The sequence below is a fragment of the Haliotis rubra genome, unplaced genomic scaffold (genome assembly GCF_003918875.1).
Source record: "Haliotis rubra isolate DU_JTF1 unplaced genomic scaffold, ASM391887v1 Scf847, whole genome shotgun sequence".
Classification (NCBI taxonomy): Eukaryota; Metazoa; Mollusca; class Gastropoda; order Lepetellida; family Haliotidae; genus Haliotis; species Haliotis rubra.
In genome coordinates, this window is record NW_025767576.1 from 104046 (window position 1) to 125194 (window position 21149).

Consider the following 21149-nt stretch of genomic DNA (forward strand, 5'->3'; position numbering starts at 1 on the left):
TTAAGGTAACATATAAATGCTAACTCAAATGAAATATGCTACAACAAGGAGATGGCAAATGTTTTAGTGTTATAAATTAAGGAGATCTGTGGCCCTTGACAGTTTCTGTAAATTAATCTCGAGACTTAAATCTTGCTTAACACAAGGATTATGACATGGTATATAGATTCAAAAATGCCATGCCTTTTAGAAAGTGGATTCGAACCTACACTCTTGGAATCAGGCACCTAATTGCCAGCACACAATGTCAGTAATCTTAACCAGCTCAGCCACTGCAACCTCCACAAAAATTGAAATAATGAAATCACATGAAATCATACAATTGGTAGTCTAGACAATTTCAAGTGTCAAGAGTCCCTGAATGGGACTCAACCTAATAAAGAGGAAGAAAAGTGCTTTAATCTGTACTTTATTGAGAAAGAGGTGAAATTGGGTTTAACGTCGTGCTTGAGAATATTTCGCTCATATGACGACGTGCATGTGTGTGTATGTGTATGTGCGGCTGCTTGTTCTAGCCCAGACTGAAGCTGGTTTTATAGTGCTAGCCCACTGAGATACCATGCCGCAGTGAAGCATGAATACCCCACTCAGACACATTATACTGACTCCGAGCCGACCAGTCCTTGTTGTACCCATGAATGCCGAGAGCCAGGCAGGGACCAACAAGTACCATATTTTAACGTCTTTTGGTATGACGCGGCTGGGGATCGAACCAGCGACCTTCCGCTCTCCAGGCGGACGCTCTAACCACTACTACACGGAGGCGGTTTGAGAAAGAGTAATCCCAGCTGTAACATATGTTACATAGGTTAAATAATGTTTCAGGTTACTACGAGTGGAACCCAGGAAACCCTTCTGACAAGCTGCCATATGAAATAGTGAGCAACAACACGTCCAACACCCTCAGTGTTACACTCAACAGTAAGTACACCGTATCTCATGGATTCCGCAAATATACTGTGAGCTTTTGTAGTGCTTAATAGTGTGGGGCGGTGGGGTAGCCTAGTGATTAAAGTGTTGGTTCGTTACGCCGAAGACCCGGGTTCGAATCCTCACATGGGTACAATGTGTGAAACCCATTTCTGGTGTCCCCCGCCGTGATGTTGCAGGAATATTGCTAAAAGTGGCGCGTAAAACCAAACTCAGTCAGTCTAAATAGTGCTGTTCCCATTAATTGAAATAATCAAAGATTGATCGCAGTGGCCAGACTGCCAAGCAATCGATCACATTTTCTCATAATCGAACCCAAACAATTTTGGAACCACTGTAATAAGAGCTTGAAATACTTGAACTTGACAATGGAACATATCTAGGATGTTGTCAGGGCCTGAAAACATGGTTAATTCTTAGAAAACTCACTTCACTGACTGAAAAGTCATGACTGATTATTTCTTGAAGACTCTGGGAAGTTTATGTTCATGATATATTAGTCAACACTTTAAAGTAGCAAGTTGCATCATTTTACATTGGATGTGAAATTTGTAAATGCAATTTGCACAGTTTCTAAATAAAACAAAAAACAACAGAGAGCCAAATGTTTTTTCTTTATACTGATCTGCAATAACAACCTGAAGATGAATATCTAAAAAATGATGCTAACCAATTTTTTTCGATGATTGCTGATTGGTACTGAAACAATCATCAATTGTTAGCTTTCAACCAATTCCCAACACTACTTCTTAAACAATTTTCATTTGGATATCATTGTTCAAAATATGCCTGTCCATGGTCCCGAGGCAGGTAGGTTTTATGTTGGGCCCATGTTTCAACACATACAGGCCCTAATGCCTTGTAGTAAATTTCCTCACTATTTATTTGTCACAATAAACTGCAGGGTCTTTTTTAAATTTGGGCCTGGAGAGTTTAGTCATGGCCCGTACTTTCTAAAGTCTGCTGATCCAGATGTGATCCTCATGTGTTCAGGGATGCTGGGACTTTGTTAAAGATATGATATCAGTCAGTGTGTCAGAACAAATTGTTGATGGTGGCCATGTTGTTTTTGGCAGGTAGTGAAGACACCTCTGTGTCTGTGGCGTTTGACACTCTGTACCCACTCAGCACCATTAGGAACTATCTTCGACTGGTAAGTTGTTCTCTATGTTTGTTGTCGATCTATGTGTATTCAGCGGCGTCCGTCCGTCCCGATTCTTGTTAACGCGAAATCTCATGAAATGTGGTACCCAATGTCTTCAAATTTGGTGACAGCCTACATTGGGGTATTACACAGACACCAGTCGATTTGTGTGACCTTGACCTTATTCACCACGACACTTTGAACACTTTTCAAACTCTTCTTAACACGGTATCTCATGAAATGTTGTACCCAATGTCTTCAAATTTGGTGACAGCATACATTGGGGGATTACGCAGACACCAGTTGATTTTGGGTGACCTTGACCTTATCTTCAAGATCGCCACGACACTTTTCACACTTTTAACTCTTGTTAACGCGATATCTCATGGACCGTTGTACCCAATGTCTTAAAGAACCACTAAACTTTGTTTTTTGTTACTCTTTTAACCATTACATATGAAAGATTTGTGGTTAGTCTTATGCGGAACACCAAATTTATTCTTTAAAAACTTGTGGTTAATTAATACCGAGCGATTAAAAGTGGCCCAAAAGTCGCCTGCTTCCCTCTCGACCGCCAACGAAACCACAGACAGGTTACGTAACTCTGTCGCCAGAGCACTGCAGTGACGTCATATGAGGAACGATTTTCAGTTAGTTGTATAGAAAATGTGTAGCACGCTCATCATTTTGATGATTTCTCGACATCAACGACGACATGCCGAATCGTTGCTTTGTCGCCAATTGCTCCTAGGGGTCGGGCGATGGTGTCCCCATGCACAGATTTCCACAGGACCCGCGCAGTTCGTGCTAAATGGGTTATGTTTGTGAGTGCGGCTTGGCGTTGTGGAAGCCTGAAACGAAATCTTACTTGTGTTCAGATCGCTTCACGGAAGTTAAAGAATCAAAACTACTTACTAGTTGTAGTAAAATATGCATATGATTGATGACCATAAAGATTTTCTATGACAAAACTTGTAACATAACGATTTCTTCCTCGAAGTGAGGTTGTGGTCGAAGTAACAATAATATTGTAAGTAGTATTATATTGACACCCACCTGCGCTGCCACGAGAGAAATTGTTATGATATACGCTATGTCATGCAAAATCCTATTGGCTATCAATAAAATATATTTTACTACCAGTAGAAAGTAGTTTTGATTTTAGTAACTCGGTGAAAACAAACCTAAATACCATTTATCCTCAGACTGGCGGATGTTCCCGACAGAGGGCTTTCATTTTAAAAATAAAAATCTGTTAGAATTAATGAGATTATAGTTTGTTTTCATCAAGTTAGAAAATCAAGACTACTTTCTACTCGTTGTTAAATATGTATTGGAATCATAACCAAACGGATTTTGCATGACACAACTTATAACATAACGATTTCTTCCACGGAAGGCGAGGTGGGGTCGAAGAAGTCACAATACTGCGCGATAAATTTCTTTGCTACATTCCCATGGTTAATGTCCACTCACCAGTATGTAGATACTAGTCAATGTGCCTTTATATTTGGTCTTATAATCCTAATTAGTTTATTATCACACTTGTATGCATTTTGAAACTAAATAAAAGCAGACGATCTGCTGATACTTATAGTGAATTTATAACAGAACTGTAATATCTAGACATTTTATAGTTTGCCAATGTGAATCATAATTCGCACACACACCCTAGTGCATGTTGTCTGTCTCATTACACTTCACAGCCGAAAACAATGATTCTGTTGAATGCTCACGACAAATGAATAAAACAAAATGCAAATATTAAAATTAAAACAGATTAAAGTTATAGGAACAATATCAGGCCACTACCTTGTTCGAGGAATGTATCCATCAATATCCACAAAACTGTTCCAAATGATGTGTCTTTTAACAGTTTAATATACTGAAAAAAGTGATAAATCTTTTCAGGTATCGGTGTATAGTCTCATTGGTCACCCAAGATAGCACACCTGGCAACTAATTGCATAATGTCCGCCTTTCTTTAAAAACAGTAATTTAGTTAGCCAATAATGGGCAATCAATCAATGTATTGCCCGGTTAATCCTTTGAAAGAAGGACGTTGTTTTTACTTGACACCGCATTACCGACAGAGTGTATTCAGTATAGATTAGTAAATCTACATACATAAACACTACCTTTTGACAATTCCCGCTGTGTAAGATAAAAGTAATTAATCAATCAGCGTGTTATCGGTTAATCCTTTGATCGATGTTTATAATGTTGAATATTTACTCCAGACACAAGAAATGCCAAATGGGAACCTTTGTCGGGTAATCTAAGTGTGTTACCACTAATTATAACTGTTATAAATTCATTAACTGACCATCAAGTGAATGATGACAAATAACATGTGTAGGTTTATACCACCTAACACGGGTTACAACGAGGGAGTATTAATTGCTGTATTGCATGTGAAAACTTATGGGCCGACACTGTTTTGAGAATACAAACAGATTTTTACATGACATGATTAAATATCGAGGTAAAACAACACAGAAATGGGATCAATTTAGATCAGTCATTATACAAATAGGGCCTAGCGACACCAATCGATTTTGACAGAATCGTCTATGAAAACAAGTTGTAACTCGGAAACTAGGCAAAGCAGGAGACAAAATTAAATGACAGTAGATTGTGAGAACATATAGCTTTCATTTTCCACAACAATTGTCACGATTTCAGGTTTATACAAGCCTGTAAACACGATAATTTACCCCCTAAAATGTAGATGAATTCTGCATCGGCTCTCAAAGGTATTCCTCATATGACGTCACAGAGGCGCGCCGCTCTGATTGGTTGAAATTTCGTTCGCGGGTGAGAATTGTGTACTGTTGTCAAAAAGGTCGATTTAAGTCAATTAAAGGTCGAAATGAGTAGTTTTAATGACGGGGTTTCATTTATAACGATGCCAGTTAGTGATTTATGTATTTGTACCCCCTAGGGTTTATGTGACCTTTAAAAGTCACCACGATACTTTGACCGCTTTTTAAAGGCGATATCTCATAAAACATTGCACCCAATGTTTTCAAGTATGTTGACAGCCTACATTGGGTGATTATGCAGACACCAGTCATTTCAGGCATCTTGTATGTAACCCAAAAATAAAAAGTAGTAAACATCGATATTCCATTCTTTAGCGGCGGGGGACATAGCCATATCAGTGGCAAACACTTGTTGTTTACATGATGCCGCTTGAGTCTGGACCAGACAATTAGTGGGCGGTGTTTAGCCTAATAGTTATAGTGGCCACTCATCACGGGTTTGATTCCCCACTTGGGTACAATGTGTGAAGCCCATTTCTTGTGTGTCTAGCCGTGATATTGCTTGATAATTGCTGAAAGCGGCATAAAACCATACTCACTCACTCACTCACTCACCAGACAATCTAGTGATTGACATCATGATTATTGATCTGTGCAATTGGGATACCATGACATGTATCAACTAAATCAGCATGACCACCCAATCCTGATTGTCAGCTCCCAGACAAGCATTCGTTGCTGGAGATTCAATATTAACTCATATCTTCATAGTGGTTAGAAAAGATCTCCAACTACCATACTTTTTTTAAGGACCGCCTCTGTGGCGTAGTGGTTAGAGTGTCTGCCCGGAGAGCGGGCCTGGAGTGTTTCGTCATGGCCCGTACAGCCCGGAGAGCGGAAGGTCGCGGGTTCGATCCCCGACCGCGTCATACCAAAAGACGTTATAACATGGTACTTGTTGGTCCCTGCCTGGCGCTCGGCATTAATGGGTACAACAAGGACTGGTCGGCTCGGAGTCAGCATAATGTGTCTGAGTGGGGTATTCATGCTTCACTGCGGCATGCTATCTCAGTGGGCTAGCAGTATAAAACCAGCTTCAGTCTGGGCTAGTACAAGCAGCCGCACATACACATACACACACATGCACGTCGTCGTATGAGGAAATATTCTCGAGCACAACGTTAAACCCAATTTCACCTCACCTCACCTTTTTTTAAGATGTGACCATGTAGATTAGGTGGTCAGGCATTGTAATTCAGTTTGTAATGTGTCTTTGTAACCTGATGGCATAGATGGTTGTTCACAATCTATCATTGGAATTCATTGTCCAAATTTGGTTGTTAACAGATCAATGACTTACAACTTAGTGTTCCATGAAACAACACAAACCCTGCGTGTAAAACCACTCATTATCAAATACTAATGTGTTGAAGGAAGTAATCTCCCCTGTTTCAGCTGGAACAGTACAAGAGTGTCGTGTTCTACGGACCAGCAGGCAGTGGCAAATCCTACCTCACAGAGCGACTGGCACAGTGCATAGCGGTAAGCCAGCACAAAATGACAGCCTTTGTAAGGCAAGGATTGATCTAGGATATCAATCTATTTTTGTTAGCGGGTATGGAAGCGTATTAGTACCACAGTTTAAAAAGCTGTTATCATTCTTAGATGATATTTGCATTTCCGTATATGATATTTATAATCCACATACTAAAAGGTATAATCAGCTGTCAAATTTTCGAGTTTGGTAACCATATTTTCTCAAGTAATGAAAATAGTTTCAAGTCAGTTTAAAGTGACCCGTGGCTTAATGAATTACTGACCAATTCAGATCAAGTAACTCTTCTATTCAATATGTGAAAGTTTTGTGAAAGGAATTTATTTGTAGGGTTCATATTTTAATTTGACAATGTGAAAAATGATTTCAGCAAGTTGTGAAAATAAGAAAAGGTCAAGTTGAATTGGGCTATGGCAAAACATCTTGAATTTGAGGAGTAACATGTACTATACGTTGATTGTGAGAGGGTGATTATTACGAGAAAAGTGTGAGTTGGCTGTTATGAAGTGCATCTACATCTATGATTACACAGGGGTGGTGGGGTAGCCTAATGGTTAAAGCATTGGCTCGTCACGCCGAAGACCCGGGTTCGAATCCCCACATGGGCACAATCTGTGAAGCCCATTCCTGGTGTCCCCCGCCGTGATGTTGCTGGAATATTGCTAAAAACGGCGTAAAACCAAACTCAGTCAGTCAGTCAGTCTATGATTACACAATGCCATTTAGAAAGTGGTTAAATGTAACATATGTTACATTTGAGATTACACTTTCTTAGTACAGTACAGATTCTAGTACTTGTGTGGAAGGTGCGGTGGCTGAGCGGGTTAGGCTGACTTTGTGTGCTGGCAATTAGGTGCCTGACTCTGAGGGTGTGGGTTCGAATCCTGCACGGGACTCAACCCAACAAAGTACAAGAATCTGTGCTGTACTAAGAAAGTGTAATCCCAAATATAACATGTTACATGTACATCAGTGAATATGTATGTTGTCTTACCCAGACAAGTGAACGTGCTGCTGGACGGGAACCAAAGATCTTCTCACTGTCACTCCAGTCTGGATTCTCAAACGCAGACTTTATCTCATTTCTCAAACAATCAGGTACGTGAGACTCAAGAGTACGGATTATAGAAACCTGGGCGATCATTATCATTTTTGGACTAAGATATTCATAACTCTATATGAATGATCCAGAACTCTAACTTGAACACAGGCCAGGACTGTCACAAGACTATGATGACTTATGGAACAAGGCCCAGAGTCCAATTTCACTAATCTACTGTAGCACTGCGATTATTATAGCTGCCACAATTTAACAGGTTTTCCACAGCCATAGTGTTACAATGGCCTTGTGACGTGGGGCATATGCCTGTTACATAACCATAGTCTGCGTGAGGTAATGTTTAAGTATCACTGTTGCTCATTCTATTTTAGTCCGTTTGGCTCACAAGCAGACCTATGAATTGCAATGTAACTAGAAAACTAATAAACATATAATATTCAATGAAACGCTGATCATAATCAAAACATCAGACCAACTCTGTGAGTTTTTTGCAGAATTGATGTCTTAAAAATTAAAAAAGTTGTTTAACAAACTATCATTAAAATATTTACACAGTTCACTATTTGTTACGAGGGAGGAGTGCAGAGAAAGGGACAGCCAGATGTATGAGAAGAATGAGCACAAGTCCCTACAAAGTTATTGAGTCGTTTACCTGTGCTGTGCCGTCTCCATCCTTTCTAGCACACCTGGCTGTCCCTTTCTCTGCACTCCTCCCTCGTAACAAATAGTGAACTGCTTGAATATTTTAATGATAGTTTGTTAATCAACTTTTTTATTATTAGGACATAAATTCTGAAAAAACCCTCACAGAGTTGGTCTGATGTTTTGATTATGATCAGCGTTTCATTGAGTGTTATATGTTTATTAGTTTTCAAGTTAGATTGCAATTCATCAGTCCGCTTTTGAGCCAAAACCGACAGGTTGAATATGGGCTATCGAAAGGCATTCTTGAAATGATTGTAGCAGAATAATGATCACAGATGCTTTAGTAAACACATGCTTGTTTGGCAGCCCATGTACCCGTGAAGGTCCGGGTTAGAATGAACCTTCAGTAACCCATGCTTGTCGTCCCGTGAAGGTCCGGGTTAGAATGAACCTTCAGTAACCCATGCTTGTCGTCCCTTGAAGGTCCGGGTTAGAATGAACCTTCAGTAACCCATGCTTGTCTACCCGTGAAGATCCGGGTTAGAATGAACCTTCAGTAACCCATGCTTGTCTACCCGTGAAGGTCCGGGTTAGAATGAACCTTCAGTAACCCATGCTTGTCTACCCGTGAAGATCCGGGTTAGAATGAACCTTCAGTAACCCATGCTTGTCTACCCGTGAAGGTCCGGGTTAGAATGAACCTTCAGTAACCCATGCTTGTCTACCCGTGAAGGTCCGGGTTAGAATGAACCTTCCGTAACCCATGCTTGTCTACCCGTGAAGGTCCGGGTTAGAATGAACCTTCAGTAACCCATGCTTGTCTACCCGTGAAGGTCCGGGTTAGAATGAACATTCAGTAACCCATGCTTGTCTACCCGTGAAGGTCCGGTTAGAATGAACCTTCAGTAACCCATGCTTGTCTACCCGTGAAGATCCGGGTTAGAATGAACCTTCAGTAACCCATGCTTGTCGTCCCGTGAAGGTCCGGGTTAGAATGAACCTTCAGTAACCCATGCTTGTCTACCCGTGAAGATCCGGGTTAGAATGAACCTTCAGTAACCCATGCTTGTCTACCCGTGAAGGTCCGGGTTAGAATGAACCTTCAGTAACCCATGCTTCTCTACCCGTGAAGATCCGGGTTAGAATGAACCTTCAGTAACCCATGCTTGTCTACCCGTGAAGGTCCGGGTTAGAATGAACCTTCAGTAACCCATGCATGTCGTCCTGTGAAGGTCCGGGTTAGAATGAACCTTCAGTAACCCATGCTTGTCTACCCGTGAAGGTCCGGGTTAGAATGAACCTTCAGTAACCCATGCTTGTCGTAAGAGGATCGGGTGGTCAGGCTCGCTGACTTGGTTGATACATGTCATCGGTTCCCAATTGCGCAGGTCGATGCTCATGCTGTTGATCACTGGGTTGTCTGGTCCAGACTCGATTATTTACAGACTGCCACCATATCGCTGGAATATTGCTGAGTGTGGCATAAAACTAAACCCACTCACTCCAAGCCCATGTTTCCTGAACGCACCCTGCATATTGCAGGTTGTATCCTACCTCTGCAGCAGTCAACTGACAAGCACTCACCCATCTTGCTGCTTGAGAACATGGAGAAGGTCAACATTGCTCAGCTGTTCGGGAAACTCCTTGATCCTATAGAGTACCGTGGGAAGATGTACGCGTTTAGACTTAAAGGTAGGTGCACCCGTGAAGATACAGGTTAGAATTTTGTCTTCAGCAACCCATACTTGTTATAAGAGCCGACTGAGGGGTCGGGGTCGGTGGTCAGGCTGCGCTGATCTTAGAGCTGAGTTGAAAATCTACTGGTTGACACATGTCATCGTATCCCAGCTACCTAGGTCGATGCTCATAATGATGATCACTGGATTGTCTTGTTCAAACTCGATTATTTACAGACCACCGCCATATAGCTGGAATATTGCTGAGTGCAACGTTAAACAACAAACAAACAAAATGGTAACTCTTATTGTACCTTGACCGACAAAATGAGGGACGATGGTACCACCGGTTTCTTGTGACATTAAAAGATTGTAAGGATTGTTACACTGATTGGCATTCAGCATTATGGGATATAAGGATTGGTTGCTACATTCAGCATTTTGCGACAGTACACAGGGACTTGAGATGGTTAGCCATGTTGAACAGTGGTAGGGCAGTTTACATGCATGCACATTGTGATATAAATGCTTTTATCTTATATACGACATTAAACTCCATTTTTTCATCTCACTTTTTTACCATGTGTTAAGGTGAGTTTAAATCAGAAATAGAGCAGGGGTAGAAATTTATCTTAAAAGTTAACAAAAATTTGGCCATTCCTCATTCTTCTCATCTTCATTTTGACACTGTTCTGCTCCATCCTGCTCCTATGGTCACCCCTGTGAGGATTCTTTACATCACTTCTTTACTTGTCCTAATTATTCCAATATCAGATATCACATGTATTTTTATATACAGGGATATAATTTAAGTTCTGTCTTAAATGGAAATCCAAGCAAAAATAAACTTATAAATTCTTTTATACTAAAATCTGTCCATACTTTTATCATAAATTCGCATAGGTTTGATAAATGAATACTTATGTTCAATACGCAGGTTGCTTGCTTTCCCTATGCTGCATATTAGATAATATTTGTTGTATTCATGTATTAATGTAATTGAGAGGTATTCAAATAAGTCATTATGGCTTGTTTACGATCCTTGTTCAATTTATTTTGAATAAAATATGTTTACACTACACTGTTCTGCTGCAGAGGGCTCCGTCAGTGACATTGACGATGACAGTGATAGCTACTACTTGCCAGACAACTTTTACCTCCTTGCCACCATGAACAGAACAAGGTATTATCTTACTACAGTTTTCTCATAAAAAACCCACATTTATCTCATAATCGTTGTTGCTATTTATGTTTTGTTCTGAGTTATACCTAAATCGTACACCCAACATCTTACAACAAAAATCCAGCTGGATTGTTGGAAAGCCAGCTGGATTGTTGGAAAGCTGACATCTGATCATTCCCCACATTGGTACATTGTGTGAAGCCCCTTTCTGGTGTCCCCTGCCGTGATATTGCTGGAATATTGCTAAAAGCGACGTAAAACCATACTCACTCACTCACTTGTTGGCCTGTTCAAGTGTTCACTTGTGACTCCTCATATCTTTTCAAATTATTATTGGGCGGTGGGGTAGCCTAGTGGTTAAAGCGTTCGCTCGTCATGCCAAAGGTTCGATTCCCCACATGGGTACTTTGTGTGAAGCCCATTTCTGGTGTGATATTGCTGGAATATTGCTAAAAGCGGCGTAAAACCATACTCACTCACTCACTTTTCAAATCATTGACTGTGGATATGAAGTCTTTGAACGGCATTTTGAAATTATACACATACAAGGTGAAAATTTATGGATGTCAACTTCTGTTTTATAGTATTTTGTTATTCCTTCATCAGGCCAAATACTCATCTGATACATCTGATGAAAGAGTAAGAATATACTCTGAAATGTTGTGTTCCTCATAATAAAAAAGATTTGACATTATCGATATGAAATGAGTATAAAGGATCAAATTCCTAATGAGAATTAACAAAACCTGTGTTTGATCACATCTGTCACAATGATGCAAGCTATACCTTAATATTGAATCTCTGGCTTCTGTCATCTAAATAAAAACATATTTCTTGCCAATTTAAGTCCTATGGTTGCAACAAGCGGAGTATTGCCTAAAAAACATTTGAATTTCTGAGGACTAGTCTAAACATTGTTTCAGTGTATGTAGTTAGTCCTGCTTGAAAAAGACAATAATAAGTACTGTTTATCTTTCTGTCAGTTCTGTTTTGTTCTCATTTGTGGCAAAATGGAAGCATTAAGAACAGGCTCAGAATCAAATGGTTGTAGTTGATGAGGACCACCATCATTGGACTTGAGCTTGTCCTCAAATCCATGAAATAGTCTTGGGCCTGTAGACAAGTATGAATTTTGATGACTCCTCATATTCTTTCGTCCTCAGATCAACTGGCCTTGACCTATGCATTCAACAACGATTCCGCTGGATTCACTTTCGCCTTGACTCGGAGCCGTTCCGCAACCATCTTGCCCGTTACATTCACCGTCGCCTCCTCCACCTGTACGGGGGGCAGTTGCCGTCACCCGACAAGCCTGTCTTCCGCTGTGCCGAGTGGGTGATCTGCCTGTGGCAGAGACTCAACGACAGCCTCACCAAGCTGGGACTGCCCGATCTTGCCTTCGGTCCCTGTCTGTTTTTCAAGTGTCCCCTGGAGAAGCTGAGTCAGGAGGCTGTACTGCAGTAAGTTCATCTGTCAAATGTTCCTTGTCTTGATTCTTGGGTAGAATAGAAATATTTACAATAGTCAGACCCTGAAGATCTGTGTTAGAATTGGTCTTCAGCAACCAATCTTGTCGTAAGAGGTGACTAAAAGGATCAGGTGGGCAGGCTCGCCGACTTGGTTGAGACATGTCATCGGTTCCCAATTGCGTAGATCGATGCTCAAGCTGTTGATCAGTGGATTGTCTGGTCCAGACTTGATTATTTACAGAAGGCCGCCATATAGTTGGAATATTGCTGAGTGCGGCGTTAAACAACAAACAGTATACTGTGTTGGAGTTTCCTTCTTGTTCAAGCATTATGCCAAAGGCCTGAGTTTGATTCCCACACTGGTACCATCTGTGAGTCCATTCTTTTTACCTGGGTGATATATTGCTAAACAGCGAAATAGTTACTCGTAAAGAAGTTGCAGAAATATAATCAGTTTACAGGACCCAGTTGCTATAATCACCTTATTACTGTGTGTATTGAATATATTGAATGGGTCTCATGTGGCCCATCCATTGAAGTGCACTAGTTCGGTGTGCACAAAGAAAGGCAAGTGATTTCTGGCAGATCTGGATGTTCGTGACCTTTGTCAAAGTGGTAAATGTTATTAATAAATTATTATTATAAACCTCCCACATCAAACTGAGACGGGGCGGTGGTGGTTAAAGGTTTCCTTGTCACGCTGAAGGCCCAGTTCGATGCCCCACATGGGTACAATGTGTGAAGCTCATTTCTGGTGTCCCCTGCCGTGATATTGTTGGTATATTGCTACAAGCGGCGTACAACCAAACTCACTCACTCACTCAACTTGAGACACTGCAATATGACATGAATCTGACATTAAGCGATGCTCTCTCTCATCATATTTAGAATTATGTTGTTATGTTAAAGACCAGTGACCTTGTCCTAGATTCTACCCGCTCCCAGTTCTTACACCATTGTCCAATGTTCCAGGTGGGTCAAGGACATGTGGAATGAGTTGATCGCGCCGCAGGTCCGCGATGCCGTCAAGCGAGGTACAGGCAGCGAGACAGCCTCTGATGGTCAGCAGAAAGTAGCCAATACAGCTCTCTACGTCCTTGTCCAGAGATCAATCGTCCTTGGCTGCCCCCTGACAGGAAAAGGTTAGTAGCTGAATCACTTGTTATTTTTGACACCTTGTCCGTCTGTAATCATTTTGTTTCCGGAGCATAACTAAAAAACCGTTCAATATTTTTCAACAAAAATTGGTAGATGTATCAAACAGAGCCTAAGGTGGTGCCTTTTGCTATTTACAGATTTTTGTCATTTTTATTTTTCTCGGTTTCCATGGAAACGTTTTGGACTTAGTCTTAAAGGGGGTGGGCTTCGCTTCCGGAGCATAACTCAAAAACCGTTCAATATTTTTCAACAAAACTTGGTAGATATATCAAACAGATCTTGAAATGGTGCCTTTTGCTATTTGCCATTTTTATTTTTCTCTGTTTCCATGGAAACGATTTGTCATCCCAGATATAACATGTTACATTACCATCTTATCCTAAGAGGTCCAATTCACTGCTGGGCAAACACATGCATAGTTTGATCAGAATCACTTGCTTTCCTTGTGTTAGTTGAAAAAGCAGGAATATTACTTGCGATTAAAATGTGCTTTTGACTGAAATGCCTATCTCTAATGTGAAGTTCTTGATATTATAAAAGTTAAGCAGATTAGCCAGTTAGTACCATAATATGATCTTAGAAGTGATGCAGGGATCGGTTTCACTATATCCAGGCTGCACCAGTGTAGATACAATATTGCAAGTGGAGGTAATTTTCATTGGCAGGTAATATATTTCACTATAAGTGCAGGGAGAACTATTATTGGAGTAAATCATAATACTGAATGAGTCTTGTCCTATCGTGTCTATAAGTAGAATCAATTAATTCCGCTCAGTTTGGAATCCCAAGTAAAGGTGCTTTCAGTTGGTAACTTTTCTTTCCAGACAAGGAGGTTTACATGAGTGGTTTCAGCGGCAGCAATGAGCTGGACATTCCTCTCAAGATTGAGAAAAGACGGTCCTTAGGGAATCAAGTGAATAGCAAAGAGCAGAAGCAAGGGGAAGACAACTCTCCCAAGGACAAAGAGCTTCGGGTGGAGATCATTACAAGCACAGGGGTCCGGCTCCGGAACAAAAACAGGTCTGAGATCTTGTAAACTGATATTCAGGACCTCATTCAGTACCCCATAGATCTGTGAAGATGAAGATGTAGTGGTTAGAGCATCCGCCCGGAGAGCGGAAGGTCGCGGGTTCGATCCCCGACCGCGTCATACCAAAAGATGTTAAAATATGGTACTTGTTGGTCCCTGCCTGGCGTTCGGCATTAATGGGTACAGCAAGGACTGGTTGGCTCGGAGTCAGTATAATGTGTCTGAGTGGGGTATTCATGCTTCACTGCGGCATGGTATCTCAGTGGGCTAGCAGTATAAAACCAGCTTAAGTCTGGGCTAGTACAAGCAGCCGCACATACACACACACACGCATGCACGTCGTCATATGAGCGAAATACAGTCAGACCTCGTTAATACGAACACTTTGGTTTTTAAAAAAAACCGTTCGGATAGTGAAACGTTCGTACTGCTGAAACCACAGTATATGCACCGAGTTACTTCCCCTTGATACAACTACAACTTAAATAAAATTATTTTTGTATGAAAATGCAAGCTTACATTTATAACGTCCAGATAAACCACGAAAGAAGCAAAAACTAAGGCGATTTTTTCCATTTGTGACATGTCATAACATGCCCGTGCCTTTTTCGTTTATATTTTCATTTTTACGTCATCAGAAAATTATTATAAAAAGATTTCTTAAATAATATGTATGGTTGCCTATTTCCCGATATCTGTGGCTTTCCGCTCGGTAACATGACATAACAACGGAAAATACCTGCGTTTTGAAGCATCATTATGAATAACATGGGAGGCGAATCGTTTGATGTCGGGTATCATTCGAAAGCTCTGAACATCAACAACATCACTGAACCCTTGCGAGAGTATTTTCACAGTTGTAAGAAGCGATTTTATTGGATACAAATTGGTTTCTAATGACGCTTTTTGACTACAGTCTGCTATAAGGGTCGTGATTGGTCAAAATCAGACACGTGACCTAAGGCAGCCAATTATATTACGGCAATGGATACCGTCCTCGTAAACGAAAACTTTTAGATTTAGACGAAAGTTTTGGGTAAAATAATGCTATTTTGAACATATTAAGCAAGAAATCGCTACCTATACGTAAATTATGGAACTTATTGGACGTATCGTGCTAGGTTATGACCTGTGACCAAAATCCTTCATGTATATATTTAGTTGATTTTATTCATTAGTTTAATCAATTTATTCAATGAATTCCTCGAAACATCGTTACTTTGCTCTTTGACAATGTTATTGTGGACCCGCTGCCGAAGCATGTGTCCGAGTCTGTAGTCGCTAAACAAACAACTTGTCACTTTGGGTGGACCAGTCAGTCAGCGCGGTCAACTTCAATCGTTCGGATTAACGCAGCTGTTTACAACGTAATTAGTCCAATCCGTTCCGACTGACCAGCGTTCGGAGGTGGAAACTGAATCATCGGATTAACGAGGTGTCAATTATATACAATATATAGGGAGATGATTTGGTGCCCAGTGAGTAGCGTTCGGAAGTCGGTGGATTCGGATTAACAAGGACCGGATTACCGCGGCCTGACTGTATTCTCAAGCACGACGTTAAACCCAATTTCACCTCACCTCACCTCACCTCACCTCTGTGAAGATCCAGGTTAGAATTGGTCCTCAGCAACACATGCTTGTCGTATGAGGTGACTAACAGGGTCAGGTGGTCAGGCTCACTGACCTAGATGATGCATGTTATTGTATCCCAGTTGCATAACTCGATGCTCATGATGTCAATCACAGGATTGTCTGGTCCAGAGTCAAGTATTCCTAGACCGCTGGTAACATTCCATTGGCGGGTAATAATGGTTCAATGTTTGACACAACTCACCAAAATTCCTGTTATAGTTGCGGCACTCTTGTAAGTAATCAAATCTGGACCAGACAATCCAGTGCTCAACAGCATGAGCATCAATCTGCACAATTGGGATATAACGACGTGATCACTTGATCCCATTAGTCACTGTTTACGACAAGCATGGGTTCCTGGGAACCACTTCAAACCAAAATCTTCACAGGTCTGTATCTTATATTGATTTATCTGTATTTAACTCAACTTCATGTCACCAAAAACTCTTCTTCCTCAACTTGCTGATTGCTTATCACAATGACATATTTGTTCTAAGAAAACATATTTTACAAGGAAAACTCTTTTTACAGAAATGTTCAGGAATTGGTTGAGACTGGCCTGAGCAACAGCAAGCGGCGAAGTCTGTCAGAATCATGTGTAGACCAAGCCTCACGTCTTGCAGAGGAGAGCCTTGAAGCAGACCCTCTTGCCTCACAACCTAAGATGCCCAAACTCGAGATTCGATCTCCTACCCTAATGGCGTTCTCACAGTCCAGTTCCTCGTCCAGTTTTGACCACTCATCAAACCATGGCTCAGGCAGAGTTAGCCCCCTTTTCTCTGGACAAAGACGGCAGTTCAGTTCCCCAATGGCAGCCAAAAATCAAGATCATCCGAAAACATATCCTCCAGTACTATTTATAGCTACGCAGCGAAACGACGATCAGCGAGTCCTTTCTCCTTCTCCCTTACGACTCCCACATCAAGTCTGAATTCCTTCAAATTTTTAGAAGTGACAAGTCCACGCTCCCCATCTAGCCCATCCTTAGACTTGTCTCCAGAACCAGTTGTGTTTACAGCAAGTCCGAAAGAGAAAAGTTCCAGCGTCAAGAGTCCAAGCAGAACCAGAGACAGTAACACTGAAAAACATGCAGGCAATGGCTTCGCTCATCCAAAACATAACAAGAAACGTTCAAGTTGAAAAAGTGAAAATTATTTATTGTTGTTTACCACTGAATTTTTTAATAATTTATTGGCAGTTCAAAAATGGAATGATTAGAAGAACTGGGCCCAGTAGCATGAAGCTGTCTTAGCGTTAAGATTATCATAACTCCTATGCTTTAACATTGGCTCACCATAGTCGTAGCGCTAAGATCCCTTTGCTTATTTGTTACATCTTAACTGTAGGTCCAGCCTATCCAATGGTCTATATTTTAAGTATTTAACTTATGTTAAAAGAATGTAACTTTTTCTGTGATGAGTATTTCATGTTGTCTCCTCGCTGTGGGAAGGAGGGAGGGGTTAGTGTGCATTTTGTAACAAAACATGTTCTTGTTTAACTACAGTGCCAAATTCAGAAATTACTATGAAGATTTACAAGGAAATAACTATGGCATCAGTTTTACATAAAATATAATGAGGATTGAACAGTTTATCCATGTTGTAAAACAATTGTAACACATTTCTCTGTTAATGTGCTATATTGTCAAAATCATTAAAATGTGCACATTTACAAATTGCAATCAGTTTATAAAGTGCAGACATATTCCATTCCCAGGTGATATATTGAACTTAATTCTCTGCTTTATAACTTCTAAACAGTGATAGATTGACTTCTTATATAATGTTAGAAAACTACAATGCTTAATGATTCCAAGGCAGATATTGTTAAGGGTGTTTCCCATCTTCATTTGTTCCTGAAAACAATTTTGAGGTGTTTGTGAACTTTTCATGACATTATTGGAGGTATTTATATCACATGCTGTTCGAAGTTTGAAGCATTTTCAAACAGTATCAGTTTCGATGTCTCCACAAATCACAGACAGACGCATGACACTCTTGTTATATTCAAGACAATTTCGTTTTAACGAGACCCTCTTTGGCTTGAGAACAGGAGCATCTCACTCTCAGGATGAAATATTCGTTCATCACCATTAACTGTGTTACTGCCTTCCTCAAACTGACAGATTACAGTTACCTGTATCTACCATTGAACAGAAGGGTAAATACAGGTAATTGAAAAAAGGTAGGAACCGTTTTGGGATGGGGACTTCATCAAGTACTTACAATGTGTCTCATTTACCGTCTTCCCCGTCTGTCTTTGCATCACACAGAATTATATTTGTTCATGAGGAACAGGATGAGTTCTTGTTTGTGACAATCCTATCCCCCAGAAGCCTGTTGGCATATTTCCGTGTATGACCCTGTGAAGGCTTTGCATCAGTGTGTGAATGTTGTGTTATTGACTGGAGATCTTCATTCCTGGTTGCCTGAATTTCTTGGTTGTTGTCATTTTCACTTTGAGACCAGCCACTTACATGAAAACTAACCCATGGAGATCTAGGTTAGAATTGGTCTTCAGCAACCCACGCTTGTCGAAAGAGGCCACTAACGGAAGTGTGTGGTCAGGCTCGCTGACTTGGCGGATACATGTCATTTTATCCCAACTGCGTAGATCGATGCTCATGTTATCAACCACTGGACAAACAAAGTGAACAAAACATTGCTGAGAACTGTTGTCAGTAACCCATGCTTGTCGTAAGAGGCGACTAACGGGATCAGGTGATCAGACTCGCTGACACGTCATTGGTTCCCAATTGCGAACATCGATGCTCATGGTATTGATCACTGGATTGTCGGGTCCAGACTTGATTATTTACAGACTGCCGCCATATAGCCGAGTGCGGCGTGAATAGTGCGGCGTAAAACTAAACTCACTCACTGTTGTCAGCAAGAACTAAAAGATAAGGCGAAATATTTGAATCTAGTCCAACCGAGTCTCCGAGAGTTTATTTGTTGTTGAATGCAGCACTCCAGAATATTCAGGGATGGAACTGCCATTTGTAAAGTTGTGTTTTGACCAGACAATCCAGTGATTGACATGAGCATGGATATGCACAACTGGAGTAAGACGACACGCATTGGTTCCTGAAGATCAAATTTAACCCAGCTTTGAGTGTATGGAATATATAAGAATTAGTTGTGATATTGAACTTGAATCAGTAAGGCTTTTTTTTCCCTTAATAGTTGTAATGGTTATTAAAAGTAATAACAGAGATAAAATATGTTTTTGTGTATTTCGGATGTTATGTCAGTATTTCGAAAGATTTCAAGAAACATTGAACAAAAAATGGCTGTGATCACTTCCTGAAATTTATACAAGTATATTTTACACTTTTTGGTAAAGTTTTATTTTTAAGTTTGTTTCATGGCCAGATGGGAATGGTGAGAAACACAAAGGTCTCCAGGGGTTACTGTTTGTTTCTATCTCCAAGTGAAAATGAATTATGTTTTGTTGTGAATTTACTGTGTGTTAGTGCTACTGTTTTACCTGTCCAATTCCTGTGTGTCTTACTATTGTAAAACATGGGGCCCAGTGTAGTGAAGCATTTCACACTGGTTTTGTTTTAGTGCTCGACTGTCTGAAGTGTGTGCTATTTGACTTGAGTCTCAGCATGGGAAGCATTTGCTGGTTTTGGTTTCTTTTGGGTTAAAAAAGACCTTGATTTAATTCTTGAAATTTTAAACTAAACTTTTAAAACTTTTCTGAGATTCAATGATTGTTTGATTTAAAGGAGTTTTATTTTTTAATTTTTGTTTCCAATGATAACTATAAATGAAAATTTATGAGATAAAGAGAAACCTTTTAATAATGAGTGAGTTTAGATTTACGCTGCACTCCACAATATTCAAGCTGTATGGCAGCACGTTTTAAAGACTGCTGCCCTTTTCTTTAAATTATTATTCTCCCAAAGTAATGGGAAGGTTTATACCTTTAGACTGGCATGGTGGAGTTAAGATTGTTGGGGGTATTGTTTTGGTTGAGAATTTTCTTTTTAAGTGAATTATTGTTTTACTACAAAAATAACATGCCTTACGAGACATCTTCCATGTGTTCAAATGATCTTAATTCCAGAACTCAGGAACTACATGCACTAATGGTAGCAGGTGCAGCAGGTTTTTTCCAACTGTTTAAGAGTCATTTTTACCGTACATTAATACTAATTCTTGAATTATTTTTATACCCCTTAGCTTACCTTTTTTAATGAAATCAACTTGTTTTTTTAGATGCTGTTCTAAAGTTTTCTATTTTTAATTTATGTAAGGAATTGAAATTTGGAGTTCATACCTCTTGTATGTTGTGAATGGTGTATATATACTGGACTCCGCAAAACTAATTTTTCTCATTGACCGATGCGGTTTAATTTGTTATCAAAATCAGAGAAATGATGCATAATACCTGTACATAAAAATAACTTATTACATCTGTGTATTTGTTTTAGTTATGTATTGTTTGGCTATGATCTCATGGTTGTCATAAAAAGCAATTTTTCAGAGCCAGTAGGATTGAATGTTGGACCTAGATTTTTCATCCACTGTTTAATAAACTTTGTTCAAGGCGTTGTCGAACTCCAATGGCAAGTTTAATCAAACTGTCCAGACACTGGTTTGTCATTCCTTTACTGATGTTACTTAACATAAAAATCTTTGTTATTCAAATTAAGTTTGATTATACTTGCAATTTTTTTCTCTCATTCATGTTTTTTGAACATACTCAAGTTAATTTTTGCTTCATTTGTTTAAAATCGGGAGCTAGCATGGCAGTTTCTTTAATGGCAATTACTAACAGGCATAAAGGCACTGGTGTTTTCATATGCAGATTATGGTTTGAACAATGGCAAAAAGGGCAAGCATCTTGAAATGGGGTCACCACACATTGTTAGAGTTACCTCCCTTGTATG

At 40.1% G+C, this 21149-nt stretch overlaps 1 protein-coding gene across 1 annotated transcript in view; it reads left to right on the forward strand.

Annotated features, from left to right (window-relative positions):
• Window positions 1-18981, forward strand: part of LOC124262615 (cortactin-binding protein 2-like) — an 80788-nt gene extending 61807 nt beyond the window's left edge. The window contains 10 exon segments of the mRNA XM_046697122.1: window positions 826-921; window positions 2007-2083; window positions 6295-6381; window positions 7393-7492; window positions 9642-9791; window positions 10871-10958; window positions 12122-12418; window positions 13400-13569; window positions 14410-14605; window positions 16781-18981. Of these exon segments, the coding sequence (XP_046553078.1) occupies window positions 826-921; window positions 2007-2083; window positions 6295-6381; window positions 7393-7492; window positions 9642-9791; window positions 10871-10958; window positions 12122-12418; window positions 13400-13569; window positions 14410-14605; window positions 16781-17180 (1661 nt within the window). The 3' untranslated portion in view covers window positions 17181-18981.
• Window positions 18982-21149: the final 2168 nt, after the last annotated feature.